The sequence below is a fragment of the Canis aureus genome, chromosome 7, assembly GCF_053574225.1.
Source record: "Canis aureus isolate CA01 chromosome 7, VMU_Caureus_v.1.0, whole genome shotgun sequence".
Lineage (NCBI taxonomy): Eukaryota > Metazoa > Chordata > Mammalia > Carnivora > Canidae > Canis > Canis aureus.
In genome coordinates, this window is record NC_135617.1 from 66,783,775 (window position 1) to 66,801,238 (window position 17,464).

General features: G+C 50.5%; 1 protein-coding gene across 3 annotated transcripts in view; it reads left to right on the forward strand.

Annotated features, from left to right (window-relative positions):
- The window catches only part of CPNE5 (copine 5), a 90,179-nt gene that overhangs the window by 42,874 nt on the left and 29,841 nt on the right, over positions 1-17,464 (forward strand). Inside the window, exons 8-11 of one of the 3 annotated variants that reach the window (XM_077904219.1) lie at positions 585-635; positions 931-994; positions 12,449-12,552; positions 17,182-17,286. In XM_077904219.1, the coding sequence (XP_077760345.1) occupies positions 585-635; positions 931-994; positions 12,449-12,552; positions 17,182-17,286 (324 nt within the window). Of the gene's footprint in view, positions 1-584; positions 636-930; positions 995-12,448; positions 12,553-13,407; positions 13,428-17,181; positions 17,287-17,464 lie in introns of those variants that run through there. The other 2 variants (XM_077904220.1, XM_077904221.1) reach the window with 2 other exon arrangements.

Here is a 17,464-nt window from a genome sequence, read left to right on the forward strand (position 1 = left end):
CGTTAATAATGGAGCCTGTACACACACTCACTTTATGGGCAAGGAAGCTGGGGCTCAGAGAGATACAATCATGAGTCCAAAGTTATGCAGTTGCATAACTTTGTCATGTTGGGCAACATGACATTTCTTCTTCCCAGTGGCCCTGGCCGTGCTGGGACCCCCAACCCCGAGTTCCTCCAAACACTGGAGCTGGGATGGGCTGGTTGGTGCCTGGGGGAGGGGTCCCTCCTGACCCAGGGAAGAGGTGGGACAGGTGCCCTTGGGAGGTTCCCCACCTTGAGAACTTGCCCCCCTGGAGAGGATTCTCTGCCTGGGCTGACTTCATATGCCCACCTCATGGAGAAGCTGAACGAATGGCCTAGATCTCTTCCCTGGAGAGATCCCAGCCAGGGAGTTCGAGGGGAGGCAGCCGTGGGAAGGAGCCTGGACAAACTGCCACCAGGAGTTACCAGCCCTTCTGCTTAACTCCCTCCTTCTGCTTGCCCCCCCCCGCCACTTGTGATAAATCAAAGTGACTCAGAGGACTCTGGGGGTCAGCTGGGTGCAGGGTGGGGTGGCTGGCCCACGAGGTCTTTTGCCCACAGAAGTGGTCTTTGGATGGAAAGTTTGAGAACCACTGGTCTGGAAGCCTCCGGGTGAGTCTGGATGCTTTTCCACTTCTAGGACTTTCATTGCAGACACTACCCTTCCTGGTGGGCTCTTGGGGAGCAGGGGGTGGGGCAGCTCCAGGCCTGGGGGGCCTGGCCCAGGAAGGAGTGCACTAGGCCACACTGCCACAAGTATTTCAGGAGACTCTGTCTTCTCAGGGGCTCTGGGCAGATCTGCTGGATGGGGAGAGGGGAGGATGAGGAGGGCCGACTCACGGAGAGCTCAGACTTTGTGTGTCTGTCTTTGTCTGGCTCTCCATTGTTTCATCTTCTCCTCTCCCAGTGGTGTCCCAGGGAAGAAATGTGGCACCATCATCCTGTCCGCTGAGGAGCTGAGCAACTGTAGGGTGAGTGGCAGAGGGACTCCAGGACAGGACCTGGTGGGGATGGGGGTGGAGCAGCGACAGAGGGCAGGCTGCTGTCCCTGTGACCCTACAGCCACGTGTGTGTCTTTGGAGGGAATCTGGGGAAGACGGGGCTCCCCAGTTTAACCTGGCTGTCCTAGAATTCTGTAACATCAGAATTAGAACGTGTCTTCTCCTTTTATAGCTGAGTGGACTGAGGTCCAGAAGGGATGGACACCCCACCCACACACACACAATTAGTGGCAGGAGCAGGCTAGGCCCTGGTCCCCTGCTGTGCACACTAGGGCTCTCCATTCCCCATCATGGTCCCCCTTACATGTCTGTGAACTAAGACTGCTTTGGCTGCATCACTGGCAGCAGAGGGGCTTTTTAGTCATGAAGCCTGGGTGCTTGGCAGTTAGTTGTCATATGTCACTTTTAGCTCTGGAGTAGGGTGACACCCTGCATGGGATTGAGGGAGTGAGGGTGTGTGGTTGGGGTGTGCGTATTGCGAAGCCAGAGACTGCAATCCCACGCAGCCCTTGGTTTTGCTTCTTCTGTGGAGAAGCAGGAGATGGGGACAGCTGAGGGAGTAGCTGAGCAGATGGAGAAGGGGCTCAGGGGGCTTGAGGGCTAATAAAGAATAATGATGAAACATAGTAATGATGATAGTTATTATTTGTCAAGGGATGGGCATTTTATGTAACTTGTCACTACTCCCGTCAACAATCCAAAGAGATAGATACTATTGTTATTCTCATTTTATGAATAAGGAAATTGAGGCTCAGAGAAGCTAAGACATCTCTTCAAAGACAATAAGTGGTAGAATCATGGTTCTAATCCAGATCAAACCTATTCTAAAACCTCTAAAACTGGGGCTCATTCCCGGCCTTGCATGCCTCTTAGGTTAATTAGGAGCCACAGGTGGGAGTGGGGTGGGTCCTGGGGAGAGAAGCAAGAGGTAGCCATGGAGTATGAACATAGGGCCAAGCCTAGGGTGACCTGGGAACCCACACTCACGTGGGGCTCAGGTAAGAGAGCCTGGGAAACACGATTTTGTGACTTCCTGGGAAGTCAGTGCAACTATGGTATTTGTTAGCTATGAATATTTGCCATATTAGAAAATAAAATTAAGAAATTCAAAATATGTATACGAATTCATTTAAAAATGACAATGGTTTAACCCATTACAGGATAACATAAATGACGACTCTAGTGAAAAACAACTGTTTTCCAAAACAAAAGTCATTTAGTGCAAAGAGTGGCCTTGTTTTGCATTTTTGTAAATCTCTTTAATGTCAGGCTGAACCGAGGAGTACTGGAGTCTCATATCTGCTTCTGCAGTCAATCTGTTGTGATAGCACTGTTGGGTAATGTCTAGAAAACTCCATGTCTTATTAACATTATTACGAAAATAGCTTTGGCCTCATGGGCCACCCCTTGAGGGTCCCTGGTCCATACTTGGAGAACTGCTGCTCTGGGGGGATAAATTGTTAGCCAAGATTAACTGAACAATTTTTTTTTGGTAAGATTTGGTTTATTTATTCAAGAGAGGCAGAGACACAGGCAGAGGGAGAAGCAGGCTCCCTGCAAGGAGCCTGATGCGGAACTCGATCCTAGGACCCCAAGATCATGACCTGAGCCAAAGGCAGACACTCAACTGCCGAGGCACCCAAGCGTACCTTAACTGAACAATTTTGCTGAGCCATACACTGCTAAGTGGTTTACACACATCAACTTATTTTTCTGTATTATTATATGATATAAGACTGTGGTAGTGTGAGGTATTATAATATCTGATATATTATGGTTTTTATTTTACAGAGAGGTGGAATGACCTGCCCAAGGCCACATAGCCACTGGGTTGAAGAGATTTGAACCCAGGCAGTGTGGTTCTTGAGCCAGGGTCTTTAACCACCAGGTTGTGGGGTCCCAAATCCTGCTTTCAGGGGCTTCCAGTTGGAGAGTAAGCCACAGAGCTGACAGGACAGGGCAGTATGGCCATGACCATGCTAACTTAGGCACTCACAGAGGATCTCTCAGGAATCTGTGATTAACTGAATGAATAGGAAGCACAGATCAAATGTTTAGCCTCTCCTGCTGATGGAAACTCTTAGAAGGGTGTATACGGACTATCCAGAAGTTACTGGGATTCAGACAAGGGAGAGAGAACCCAGCCAATGTTCCAGTAGAGCTATTTAAGCTCCCTGAGCCTCAGTTTCTCCACTTGTATGTTGGGGCTGATAGGGGTGCTATGAGGATTGGATAAGTTCATGGGGGCAGCTGGGCCTCACAGGTGCCTGGGGAAAGATGGAATCTGAATTCCTTGAAGCCTGACTTTGGTTTGCCCCCCCAGCTTCTAGCTCAGCTGGTGATTTAGTTTATAATTAAATCAGGTAATAGAAGGGAAAGTGCTTTGGAAATGCTAAAGCTCTAGACAATGCCGGGACTGCCGTAGAGCTAGTTTTTCCGCGATTGTCAAACAGTCTGCATTTAGTATTTATTGGGAGCCTCCCCTTTCCTCCTCCTTCCCCATCCCCCTCCCCTCCTTCATCCAGGGATGGCAGCAGTTTCCTTGATCTAAGCTATTCCCAGGCAAGGAGGTGGGGGGTGGGCTCCCTTCCTTCCTCTTGAGATTGTCAGCTCCTTTTCTTTCCGGGCATCTTTGGCTGAGTCCTGTCTTTCCCTAGAATACTTGCAAGGAAAAGAGACTAATTCCCAGCATCTGGCTGAATGAAAATAATTACATCTGAACTGCTTTGCTTCTGTGTTCCAGCTCGGCATTCAGTGGGAGGATCAAAAGAAGAGAGTGGAGTCTGAGGGGTGGGTTTTTTTTTCCCCCTCTTACCAGTGCAGGGCTTTCTGCTCAAGTGAATGCATTCTGCCTAAGTAGACAAACCCTTCCTCCATCCACAGGGATGGTGTGGGTGGTTGGGGACTCTCAAAGGACTGGAGTGGACTCCAGTGGGGGCACCGCATGCTTCAATAGGTTCTAGAAAAGCCTTGATCATCTAGAATTTAAATACCAAGAAAGTTGCAACAATCAGAATTTGATCCAAAATACTATTCAGTAATACTTGATGTTGACAATGATGAGCTCAAGCTCCTGAAGGGCCTCTGAGTCACCAAAGATTTAATTGCGCTCAGCAGGAAAACTGTCATTATTCCCTGTAATACTGACCAACATTGGCATAGTGTCCACACAGTTGACCAAGACCCTTGTTTTTGCAGTCTATTTGATCCTCACCACAGGGCTGGGAGGTGGGGAGGGGTGAAAGCTCCTGATCCACAGATGCAGAGAGGTTGCCAGCCTAAGATTGCTGAGCTGTGGACTCCTTTTTTTTTTTTTTTTTAAGATTTTATTTTTTACAGTGTCATGAGAGACACTGCGAGAGAGAGCCAGAGACACAGGCAGAGGGAGAAGCAAGCTCCCAGCAGGGAGCCAGATGTGGGACTTGATCCCAGGAACCTGGGATCACGACCTGAGCCAAAGGTAGATGCTCACTCACTGAGCCACGAAGTTGCCCCTGAGCTGTGGACTCCTAATCCTCAGGGAGAACTTCCTTTACCCACAGTGAAGCCATAAGCTTGACCATACATGGGATACTGGTGGGCTTTGTGATCTTCGTGGGTTCAGGAGCCTTCAGCAGGTGTGGTGAGTGGCTGGGCTTCTAGAGAGAGGCAGGGGGTGTTGCAGATGCAGGGGTTGGGCAGCTCCTTGCCCTCCCTTCCCCTTCCCTTAGCTACCCTTAGGCCTCCCAGGTCCCCAGACCTGCCTTGCCAAGAGCCAGGAGTCCCTGGCCAGATAGCACATCTTCACTGCCTCCCAATCAGGTCCCTGTACACACTTCAAGAGTGCAGCTCAGTTCTGACAAGCCAGGGGAGTCAAAGCTTCTTACCTGTAGCTGCCTCTGGGGGTCCCCACCCCTTAGATATCACCACCCTTATGTTCATATGTTCATATGTTCATTCAGAGCTTTTTTTTTTTTTTTTTTTTTTTTTAGGCAAATATGCCTTGGCTCAGTCCTTGCCCCCACCCTGCACCACAGTTTCCGATTTAGCATGAGAGACAGAAATGCCAACCAGCAATCATAGTATAGCAGTGGTCCTTAACTTCGTCAGACCTATTGCCTCTTTTTTTAATAGCAAGTATTTTATAGCAGTCTTTACTGCTAGTCTTTACTATCCTGAAGGAAAAATCCATGGATGATACCATGTAATATGCCTAAAAACATACAGATGAAGGAATAAGCCCTTGCAGCTACCTGGAAGAAGATGGGTCCAGGCAAAGAAAACAGCTTGTGCAAAGGCCCTGGGGCAGGAAGATAGTAATGAATGATGCCAGAGAGGTGAGGGAGTCAATGGGAGTAGGAGCTAGATGGTGCAGGACCTTGTAGCGAGACTGCTTAGTAGTTTTGAATCTTGATAAAGTTAGAACTCTCACTGTTCTAAGGACAGACATCAGGGAGTGCCCAGTGTTTCCATGTGGGAGCCTAGGGAAGAGTCCTGGGAGAAGGGGAGAAAGATAAGAAGAAAGAGGTAAGGTGAAATAAGGGGAAGTGATGAAGCTTTTTTGAGACTCAGAAGTATGCAGGTTGATCTTTGGGAAAGATGTGTGCTGTGGCTAGCACAGACGTAAGTGTCCTGCATAATCCATGACCAGCAGTCACACACCACCCTTCTACATGTTAGTTTGTAATTTTTTGCTCTTAGAAATCATCCCTCCAGTTAAAAAAAAAAGGAAAGAAAACAAAACAGAACCATTTTTTCCTGATGCTAAAAAAATAACATGTTCATAGTGGATATGATACAAAATACAAAGAGACAAAGAGATAAGTCATTGTTGACATTTTGGTGCTTTTGGCGTATTTCGTCCTTCTAGGTGTACACATGTATAGTTTTTTTCTTCTGATTCGTAGAGTATGGTTTCCAGATTTATTTTCCCAGGTCATTAGATATTCTTTGAGAACATGTCTTTAGTAGCTATATATTATCTCTCTAATATGTGGATGGCCATAATTTATTAAATCTATTCTCTTATAGGAATACACAGTATGTATTATACTGTTTCCTGTGAACGTCCTCCTAGCCGAATGGTTCGATTTTTCTTTTGAACTTTAGTTGATAGATTTTGGTTAGTATCCCAGACACATACATTCCACGAATGTGAGGGGAAAATGGTCAATCTGGGGTTTTCAGCATCTGAATGACCAAATCAACAGATGTACAGCTGATGAGATTGTTTGAGGAGTCAGTCATTAAGACGGCAGAAAAAACCCAGCTCCCACCCCCACGTGGTCATTACAGTCAATGTGTAGCCACATGCCCCATCTCCTAGACCAACTCCTCCGCCCACCATCTGTGTTCCAATCAACCCTGGCCTATGGGGTCTTCATGGACACCCCGAAACGCCTGCACCCCAGATGCCCTGCTTTTGCAGTCTTCCCCGGGCAAGCTGGGGCTCTAGGCCTTTCTGTGCCTGAAGAAGCCCTCCCAAAGGTCACAGTTCACAGAATCACTCTTGACTCTGTGCTGTGCTGCCTCCGGCTGGACTGCTGAATTTCAGAATAGTGGCTAATGATTCTTTTTCTTTTTAATCGATTTTTTTTTTCTGGACTAAAAAAGACCATGTACTAGTGCCAGGAAATTTGGAAAACCCAGCAAACTTTGAAGAGCAGACCATAGATGTCACCATGGTTACATCATCTATTTCAAAGTTCTTTTTAGGGCGTAGGGTGGGAGCAGGAGGACAAAGCAGTTAAGAACTTGGGCCCTGGATCCAGACCAGATGCCACTGCTTGCTAGCTAGGTGACTCTGGCCAAGTTACTCGACTTTTCTGTGCCTCAGTTTCTTCATTTGTAAAATGGCTTTATTCAAATTGTCTATGTTTTGTTTGTCATGGATTTTTGCATTGATTTTGATTTTTCAAGGTGTCGTATTAAAATCTTGATTTTGATGACTGAGATTTTGGGCACCTTTTAAATTTTTGCACTTCCCTTACTCTTGTTCTGATCCTGGAGCATGCCAACAAGACCCAGCTTCCCTCTGCCCCTCCTGGGTGTTGCTACCCTCTCCTGGCCCTGGGCCTGAAATCTGACCTGCAGGGCCCTCTCTGGGTCAGGGAGGGCTAGCATGCAAGCAGGCATAGGTCAGGCCACCCTGGAGTGAAAGTCTGTTTGCTGTAGTCTCCCCAGCAGCCTGATTAACAGTGGAAAGATGCAAATTGAGGCAATCCTGCTGTTTTGGAAGAACTTAATATGTTTTTTTAAAAAGATAGGGCGAAAAGGCAGAAATTGCAGGAAATTATATATTGCAGGAGTTGTTTATCTCCTCCACAGTTGATTCCAGAGATGCTTCTGGTCTGGGAACAGCATTTCATGTGCTCAGAGAGTCCCCGCCCTCCAGCTGAGCCTTCAGACAGCAGGACCTCTGACCTCAGCCAGAATTGGCTGCTTCCTTATTTCTGCTGGCCCAGTCCATCTATCGCCACTTCCCAGACTCTTCCTGGGGTTCATTCACTAACCTGCATTTAAGGGGAGTGGTCAAGGCCTTGTCCATGTAATATGATTATTCGCATAACTCAGAGCCACCTTCAAAAGCACAGTCCCCCAGAGGTGGGTGAGGGGATGGGGCAACTGGGTGATTGGCATTAAGGAGGGCATGTGATGAGATGGATGGGCACTGGGTGTTAGTTACTATGCAACTGAACCACTGAACTCTACCTCTGAAACTAATAACTATACTATATGTTAAGTAATTGAATTTAAATAAAGTAAAATTTAAAAACACCACCATCCCAGACAGCTACAGTTCCTTGTCTCAAGGCACCACCCCCCCGACCCCCACCCCCCTCCCCGCCATGGGATATGCATCCATGAGGGAAGAAGCTTGCCTTGGTCACAGCCTAGAAGTCTCACTGAAGGTCTGTTTTATCCTCATGGATTCGACAGTGGCACGATAGTACTGATTATCATAATGGGCTTTTGGTGAATGTTTCCGGGTCTAGATTGTGTTACGGAGGGCAGATCAGGTTAAGCGGCAAGATAAACTGCCAGCAACACCTCATATGTTTCCCATCACCAGGAATGAGGGGTGGCTCACTGGAGGATTTTTCCAGTTAGCTGAATTTCAGAGCCAGTCTTTTTTTTTTTTCTTTAATTTTAACTAGTTTGCACGGAGGAGGCCTTTCTAAAATGGATTTCACACTTCTCTGACTTCTCAAACTGAGGCTACAGAACATAATTAAACTTATCTGGATGCTTTGGGGTCATCATTCGGAATCTCAGTTATTAAGCTCTAAAGCCAGACTGGCTTGTTCCAAATCCCAGCTTCTCCTAACAGCTGTGTGGTTTCAAGGGTGTTAACCTCTCTGGGCCTCACTTTCCCTATCCTTAAAATGGGAATAATAATAGTTCCTACCTCGTGAGGTAGTTTAGGGGATTAAATGAATTAATAGCCATAACTATAGTGCTTGGCGCAGATTGGGTAGATCCATTCCACTGCCATTTTCATAGGTAGACACCGGTTAAACTTTGGCAGTTCCATAGGGTTGAGCGCAGGAGTAGATGGCGCTCCACAGTGATTGGCTCCCGTTCTTATAGATGCTCCACGCTCCATGCACTGTGGACTGGTGTTTAACATAGGTCCATTGCTTTACTCGTCCCAACAGGTCACCGGGGGCGGGGGGGGGGGGGACATTATTTCTCCATTTTTCCAGAGCCAAACACCGAGGCTTAGGTGAAGTTGCTTGCCACGGGCTGCTCTGCGGATAGCTGGCAGAGATGGGGTTCCAAACAGGTGGACTTGGCTCCTGTGTACTAACCTGTGTGTTAGGTGCTATGCTGGGAAAGTGGCCCTCCCAGGGGAGCACTGAATGGTTCTGGAAGTGATGCTCTATTACGGTCTGCATTAATTTTTTCCTAATATTCCTCCTTCCCTTCCTGATCTTGTAGGGCCTTGAGGGCTTCTCCTAGGAAGCAAAATAAGAGCTTTTGCCCCTGGATTTTGTGGCATCTGTCTGGGTTGTTTCAACATATGTATGTATTTTATAGTCAAACTGGTGCACGTTGTCGCATGTGGCCTGCCTCTGTTCATTCAGGTGACCTCCAAATGTGTGTGGTCACATCTTAAGTTATAGCCAAGCTGTATCCTGAGGAAGCTGGAGGGGCTGTGCATTCCAGGACTGTCCTCGGAGTGCCAGCCTTCCCCTCTGCTGCCCTACCCTGGTATGCTCCCCGGGGCATCAGCACTGAAGCCTGAATTGCCTGGCCTTAAAGGACATGTCATCGTCCTGTCCAGCAGAGCATTTTATGGATAAGGAAACCAAGGCTGAGAGCCCAGAACTCTGGGTGCCTTGCTGGGCTGTCCCCCCTGCTGTCCTCAGCAGAGTCTGAGAGTTTTCTGGTGCCAAGGTCTGTTGCCCCCATGGGGAGGAGCAAGGGCCAGCTTCGTGGGCCTAAGAACTGTGCAGTCCTGCAGGGCTTATGCTCACGTTAATGCCCTGCTGTCACATTTCCCCTTTGCCCTGGGCCTCACCAGTTACAGAGCCAGCATTGGGAGGAGCCCACCTAGACCAAGGCCTCCTCTTTTTTTTCTAGGCCATGGGATAGAGCTCCCCAGGGAGGCATTTAAAATGCTCCCTCTGGCCAAAATGGAACTTTCTACTACAGAGATACAGTGACTACAGGGGGCAAGTTTAGGAGGCTAGAAATCTTTCTGGGAGGCTGAGAGGGAAAGCTCTGCCTGGGTGAACTTCTATGTGACCTTGAGAATAGGACAGGATTTAAAAGCCTCAGTTTCCTTATCTGTAAAATGTGGAGAGTAGTGGAGTTACTTCATGTGGTTGTTAGGAGGATTCAGTGAAATAATATATGTAAAGAGAAGGCTTAACACAGTGACTTGCATGTAGTAAGTGCTCAATGAATCAGCCCATCTTATTCCAGACCTGATGTCCTGGAGTTCTCTGGAGGTTCTAGGATTCCTGGTGTTCCCAGGCCTTGCAAGCCCCCAGTCCAGCTCCTTCTTCTTCTCTGGTGGTCTATGAAGAGGGAGGTGATGAAAGCTGTCATTACCTGGGCTCCTCTGTGTGTGTGGCTGTGCCTCCACACTGCCCCTCCTTGGGGCCTCCCTTTAGTGGGTAATTCCTGCCCAGGTTAACCAGAGGCCAGCCCCTCCCTCCCTGCATACCCACCTCAGAGTCTGGAGTTTGAAGGAACCAGGGAAGCAGGCCTCATGAACTGGAATGCGCTCTCTCTCTCTCTCTCTGTGGGAGTGGAGTGGTGTTCCCGAAGAGACATGACTTTGAAATCAGTTCATACATGTTGAATTGCCACTCTACCAGTTACCAGCCAGTGATCTTGGGCAGGTCAGTTGCTTCCACCCCTAGATTTCTCATTTATAAAAAAGTGACAAAGGATTACTTTGAGGGCTAAAGGTAATAAGGAGCTCAGTGACTTGGCCATATATACTGTATCTAATACGTGTTTGTTGAATGAATGAATGAATGAATGAATGAATGAATGAATGAATGAAGGGATGCTCTGTGTTTGCTATTGTCAGCTGTCCTTGAGGGAAGGCACCAAAGGGGGTAAGGGAGGAGAGGAGCAGGGACAGAGGCCACACACATTGTGTGTACAGGATGGGGCAAGTGTACTGTAATTGTTTGCACGTTCAAGGCACCTGGTATGCTCCATACACTGTTTTCAGCACTATGGTCATGTTAACTTATTTCAACCTCACAACAAGCCTATGACATAGGCTGTCACTATCCAATGTTACAGAAGGAGAAAACTGAGGCCAGAGAAGGTGAATAATTTGCTCTGGTCACATAGCTAGAAAGGGATGGAGCTGAAGCAGGCAGCCTGGCTCCAGAAACCATATTCTTGTTTGTATTTTAAGATTTTATTTACTTTTTCATGAGACACACAGAGAGAAAGGCAGAGACGTAGGCAGAAGGAGAAGCAAGCTCCCTATGGGAGCCCGATGCTGGACTTGATCCCAAGACCCGGGATCATGACCTGAGCCAAAGGCAGATGCTCAACCATTGAGCCACCCAGGTGCCCCCCAGCAATCATATTCTTAACCATTATACCATACTCATCCCCAAACCTTTGATGATGTCCTTCAAACTTGTGGACGTGGTTGCCTTTTAATCTCTGCCACCATTTTGGTCCTCACTGGGCTGTAGGACACTGATCTCAAGAGACCTTTTCCCCAGCGAGAGGAAGGGGGCAGCATGAGAGGTAGGTGACTTCCTGACAGGCGCTGGCCCTTAAGAGCAGGCCAGGCCCCAGGGACTATAAGACAAAGCTTTGAGCTCCGGCCACTTGGCAGCTGGTTTGTCAGGATGCAGATCTTTCAGGTTGAAGAGGCCACACAGGGATTGATGAAGAGGAGGATATGGGGGCATTTCTGCCCAGTGCCCTGTCAGCCACGGCAAACCCAGGTGAGGGGTCCAGAGATCCTCACCAGGGCCTGGATACCTTCTTTGTGCTCTTGGACTGAGTGTGGCATCAGCAGAGGCCATGAATTGGTCAGGGCAGTCAGATATCCAGGGCTCTTCCTGTTGAACCTGGGGGAGTGGCTCCCTGCTTTAAGCCTTAGGCTTCTCAGAGAGTTGGGTGAGCCTCTCATGGGTTAGCGGGTATGAAAGTGACACCTCATCTTATTTTTTTTTAAAGATTTATGTATTTATTTTAGAGGGGAGGGGCAGAGGAAGAGCAAATCTCAAGCCGACTGACTCCCTGCTGAGCATGGAGCCCAACACAACAAGGGGCTCTATCCCAGGACCCTGAGATCATGACCCAAGCCAAAATCAAGAGTTGGGTGCTCACCCCACTGAGCCACCCTGGCACCCCAGCGATGGCTCATCTTGACTGTCCTTTAGGGGTCACACAGTGTGCGAAGGAATGAGGTGGTGTGGACAGAGCGAGGGCTTTGAGGTTGGCAGACCAAGCTCAGAGTAGCCTTGCATGAGTGTCTTCACCTCTCTGAGCCACTGGGTAAAACAGTAACAGACTTGAGTACATCAACACTGACATGCCTACACTCTGCCTATGGTCCTCGAAACAGCCTTGTGAGGTGTGTGCCCCATGTTACAGAGGGGAAACTGAAGCTCCAAGGGGTTGCCTCCATTGTCTGAGGTCACACAGCTAGAAAGTGGCAGAGTCAGAATTCAGACTGGAGCAGCCAGCTCCAGAATCCACCTGCTTCACCCCTGCCCCCTGCCCCTCAACGGCTCTATCAGACCTGCCCAGTGGGGTTGAGATGCAATGAAACCCTTCCCTCCACAGGTATTAGCCCAGAGCCTGGCCCTTGGTTGGTGTAGGGTGAACATAACATGCTGTCCTTTCTAACCAGCTTGGAATCCTCCTGTTTTCTTGGGGCTGTGTTTCCACAGGTTTTGGGGCACCCCCCTCCTTTTGCCTCACGCCCCTGTTCTCCCTCCTTCCCACCAGGATGTAGCCACAATGCAGTTCTGCGCCAACAAGCTGGACAAGAAGGATTTCTTTGGGAAGTCCGACCCCTTCTTGGTATTCTACAGAAGCAATGAGGATGGAACGTAAGTTCTCTGATAACACGTCACCCCTTTCTGGAATCAGGGGTGGAGGGGTGTGGTGACTTACCAGGCAGTGCTGCCTGGGATTCTTTCCTGCTCCAGGTAGAAGCTGGGGGCATCACGGTAGTGCCTGACACGCGGTTGGGACCGCTGTGGGCTGGAGGGTGAGGTGGGTGGGACGGGTAGGGGCAGGTCCCAAGCCAGCAGTGCCATTCTGAGAGGCTCAGCAATGGTGGGTGCTACGAATGTTGGAGGTGAGGGGAGTGGCAAAAGCAGGGCTAGGGTGGGAACAAGGGGCTCCTCTGATAGCATCTTCCTCCTTCCCCACAGATCAATGCATATCTCCAGCCCACCCCTCCTCCGCCTGCAGCCCTCTGAACATCCCACTACCATATGTGCCCCCCACCCAACTACCACACGCCCGGCCTGGCAAATCTGGACCCTTTTACCCACCCAGCCCCACACCTTGCCATAGGCTTCATTCAAAACCGCACACGTCTTTAGAGCCCCATTTCCTCCTCTCCTCTCCCTAATCTAGAAGCCACCCACGGTATGACGGAAACACACACGACACGTCGGCAAATGTAGGTCAGCCATGCACACAGATGCACAGATTGTAGATTGAGGGTCTGGGGACCTTGGTCCACCCCACCGATTTGCCATGTGACCTGGGGCAAGCTATAATGCCCCCTCTCTGGGTCTATTTTCTCATCAGGCCAATGAACAGGTTGGATTAGGCGGTCTCCACAGTCTCCTTAGGCAGCGCAGCTCTGGGAGGCTGTGGCCACTTACGGCTGGGATTCTGCAGAACCAGGAGGCGATGGGGCCAGGGAGGTTAATTAGAGAAACACTGCTGGAGCAGGGGAACTTGGAAGCAGGTTTGGAAGGAGAGGGAGAAAATGGGTCCATGGGGGAGGAGCAGAGGAGAATAATAGGATAGAGAAAAGGCGAGTGCAAGGGAGGTGTGCCCTGAGCAGAGGCAGCCCAGAATGGGCTCCGCCAAGGTCCCCTGGATTCTAGAACTCTGGGTGTGTGTGCGGCGTGTGTGTGTGTGTGTGTGTGTGTGTGTGTGTGTTGGGGGGAAGGGCGGAGCAGGGAAGATGTGTTTCAGTTCCAGGGAAAACTGATTTTAAAAACCTGAAAGAGCAAAACAAGGGAAATTAGGTACGATCATTTGCATAACAAAAGGAGTCTTTGTCTCACTAAAGGACTCCCAGCAGGATTTCTTTAAATAATTCTTGTTGACGTTGACTTGACTGAGGGAGGGAGGAAGAGGGGCCGAGGGACGTTGCAGGCGGACGCCCACGGAAACGTCCACAGCGGTCCCCTCCAGAGAGGCGATGCCTGGTTGGGCCAGGCTTGTCTCTGAGGTGAAGGCCGGCTGGCCAGCATAGAGGGATGCGGGTTTGGGAGCAGCAGAGGGGTGTGTTGCAAAGTGTGTGCCAGTGATTGTTCTAGCAGAGCCTGTGTAGGATGGGTGGGGAGGGGGCAGGGAAGAGGGAGAGACTCGTGACTGACACCGTGAACAGGTGGGAGGTGCTGAACGCAGGCGAGCCTCGCTGGGAAGATGCGGGGAGAACGTGGGAAGGGGAGGGATGGGGGCAAAAGGACAGGGAGCAGAGCTCGCCAGGCTGGACTTGGGTGGCCACGGCAGTTGGAGCCCCCCTCCCTGTAATGGAGCTGTGGGAAACCCAGAGCATGAAAATGACAAAGGAGCTGGTCAGATGGGGGAGTCTCTTTGGGGGCGAGTTTCCCTTGAAGCATGGGCTGGATCTCTCTGGGAATGGACACCAAGGCGGCTGGAGAACCCACCCGGAGGCCCCCAAGGGGCTGGGCCAGGCTGTGGGCACAGGTCAGAGGCTGAACTGGTGGAAGCAGGGTGGTCACCCAGGGTTTGAGGAGAGAAGAGTAGAAGGTTCGGGAGACACACTCGCAGTTAGGAAGAGGTCAGGAGGAAGGTTGGTGAGGGAACCCAGGGAGTGAAAGGTCCTGGAGGGAGCGGGAAGGAAGCCTGCACAGAGCACCCACAGTGCTGCTGGCACTGCACCTACCTTATTCAGTAGCAATCACTCCTCTGGGATTAATAACGGGCTGGAGAGCAGGGCTCTGCGGGCTACCGGCCGTGCATACCTTCAGGCAAGTCTCTTAACCCAGTGGAACTTTCTGGGACTATGGAAATATTCTGTGTCTCGCCGCCCAGTACAGTCACCATTAGCTACATGTAGCTGTTGAGTGTGTGACACGGGGCTTGTGTGCCTGAGGAACTGAATTTTTAATTTAATTTAGATTGGTTTAAAGAGAAATAGCCCCATGTGGCTGATGGCCACCATATTGGACTGGGCACGTATAACCTCCCCAACCTGAGTTTCTTGGTACGTGCAGTCCAGATAATCCTACCATCTCCCTCACAGGGTTGCTGTGAGGACCAAAGGAGTTACTACGTGTCACGAGAACAGGGCCTGGTGGTGTTAGCTACTGGTGTGTTTCCCCATTTTACAGCAAAGAGGAAGCTCAGAGAGAGAAAGGCACATGGCCAGGGCTGCACAACTGGTAGGAGTGGCCCTGGGACCTGAGCCCTCCCTTTCCCACCCTGCTGGTGCCTGCTCTGTCCCACACCAGGCTCCGGAGCAGATGTCAGAGTGAAGGGAGTTGAGCCAGGAGATGTCTGCAGGGACCATTTCCATGCCAGGGCCAGGCCCCCACGGCAAGGACAGCAGGGAGTTGAGAGGTCTGTGGATTTGGTGATGAGGGGCTTGGGGAAGCAGTTTCAGAACAGAGGCTGAAAGCCGAAACAGGACCATAGCAGGGCTCAGGGAGAAGCACAGAGAGAGGAAATCAGGCTAAAAGCTCAGAAGAGGGAGGCCTGGGTGGCTCAGTGGTTGAGGTCTGCCTTCGGCCCAGGTCGTGATCCCAGGGTCCTGGGATCGAGTTCTGCATCGGGCTCCCAGCAGAGAGCCTGCTTCTCCCTCTGCCTGTGTCCCTGCCTCTCTGTGTGTCTCTCACGAATAAATCAATAAAATTTAAAAAGAAAAATAAATAAATAAAAGCTCAAGACCCAGTCAAGAAAATTGGTTGGCAAGGAAGAAGAGACAGAAGTCAGAAGTCAGTGGGTCCCAAGAGATGGAGGGGCTGGGAGGGGCTGGGGCAGGTGGATGTGACTGTTCTGGGTAGGAGGTATCTGGAGCCCAGCCGGGGCCTCTGCACAGGCCATCGTCCCTCCCTTGCTGCTGCTCCTGCTCCTGATTCTCCCTCCCGAGCCCCCTCCCCAACTGGGGCAGCCACGGGGCCCCTCCTGTCCCTGTCCCCACTCCTGTCCTCGTCACCAGCTCCGGGGTGTGTGGGGAGGTCTCCCACATGTATCTCCACACTCCAGTGGGCGGGCGAGAAGGAGCAGAGAAGAGAAACGCTGAGCCGCGGTGACAGGAATGACATTTTGACTTGAAAATTGCCAGAGAAGAAATGGCACAGGCTGTGTGGGCACGGGCGGGGCCCAGGCACTTTCCGGGGTGACCTTTCCAGGCTGGGAGGTGGCTGGGGCAGATGCTGGGACATCTCAGGGGGGACAGCCTCTGCCCCCCAGCTCCGCTCTGGCTCCTGGCTGCCCTTCTGTGTGGCAGGGCTGGCCTCCAGGATGCGGCCGGCAGGCCTGGCATGGGGAGTGGGCAGGGACGCTGGATGGGAGCCCAGCGGGGAAAGCCAGCTCTACACTTCTAGTTTGCAGAGCAGGCTCAAGGATTCAGACTGGAAGAGCTGGAAGTGTCTTAGAGATTGTCGAATCCAGGGGCTCGATTTGCACTGCCTTTCATGCCAGTGAAAGCTGTGGAAACTCTCCTCTTGAGAAATACATCTATTCATTAGTTGGTTCCAAAAAAATAGTGAACACTGAGTGCCAGGCACCGGTCCGGGCACTAGATACATTACCAGTGATCAAAGAAGACAAAACTCTTGTCTTTCCAGAGCTCACATTTTAGTGACAAGCCGTGAAATAAGTAAGGAGAAACACAGACTATGTCAAATGTCAAATGATAACAGGTAAAGAGAAGCATGAAGAGGACTAGGGGACGTCAGGGTCAGGGGACCAGGGGTTCTAAATTTTGTCTCGGAGCAGGTGCTTATATCAGAGGGGTAATACTTGAGTAAAGACCTGATGGATGAGAGGAGTGAGCCATGACCATGGAAATTTGGGGAGATAGCGCTCCGGACAGGGGAACAGCAAGCATATGAAAATCACCGACCCAATTTCACCCTGATTTCAGGGGTTCACAAACCCCTAAATCCCATGCACAGATCCTTCCATGGATCTCAGATGAAGAATGACAGCAGCTAACTCCCTGAGGTTACAGGGGAGGGATTGGCTTGCTCAAGGTCACAGAGAGTGAGGGGGAGGGGGAGCAGAGTCAGTATCTCCAGACACTCCCCACCTGCTGCAGGAATTGCCTCTCAAGCATCAGCAAGAAATGGCCATCTAGTTTCCAGCTGGATACTGCTAGTGCCATGCAGCTTATGACCTCAGGAAGCTCTGGCTTCCACTATCCGGCAACTGCAGAGGTTAATCGGTTGGCCCCTCCGTTGACCTTGATTCTTCTGCCTCCCTTGGTTGGGGCCTGACATCTTCCCTCTCTTCTTCACCAGGTTCACCATCTGCCACAAGACCGAGGTCATGAAGAACACCCTAAACCCAGTCTGGCAAACCTTTTCCATTCCTGTGAGAGCGCTGTGCAATGGGGACTATGACCGGTGAGATGGGAACCTGTCCCTCCCAGATGGAGGGTGGAGGGTCAGGCTGTCCCAGGCTGGGCAGTATGTGCAGAGCCCCCTGGAGCTGTGCTGTCCCTGCCCTCACCTCTCTGGGCAGTGTCTGCCTTCACCTCCTCACAGACTTCCCTCTGCACTCTGCCCTGCTGTTGTCCCCCTG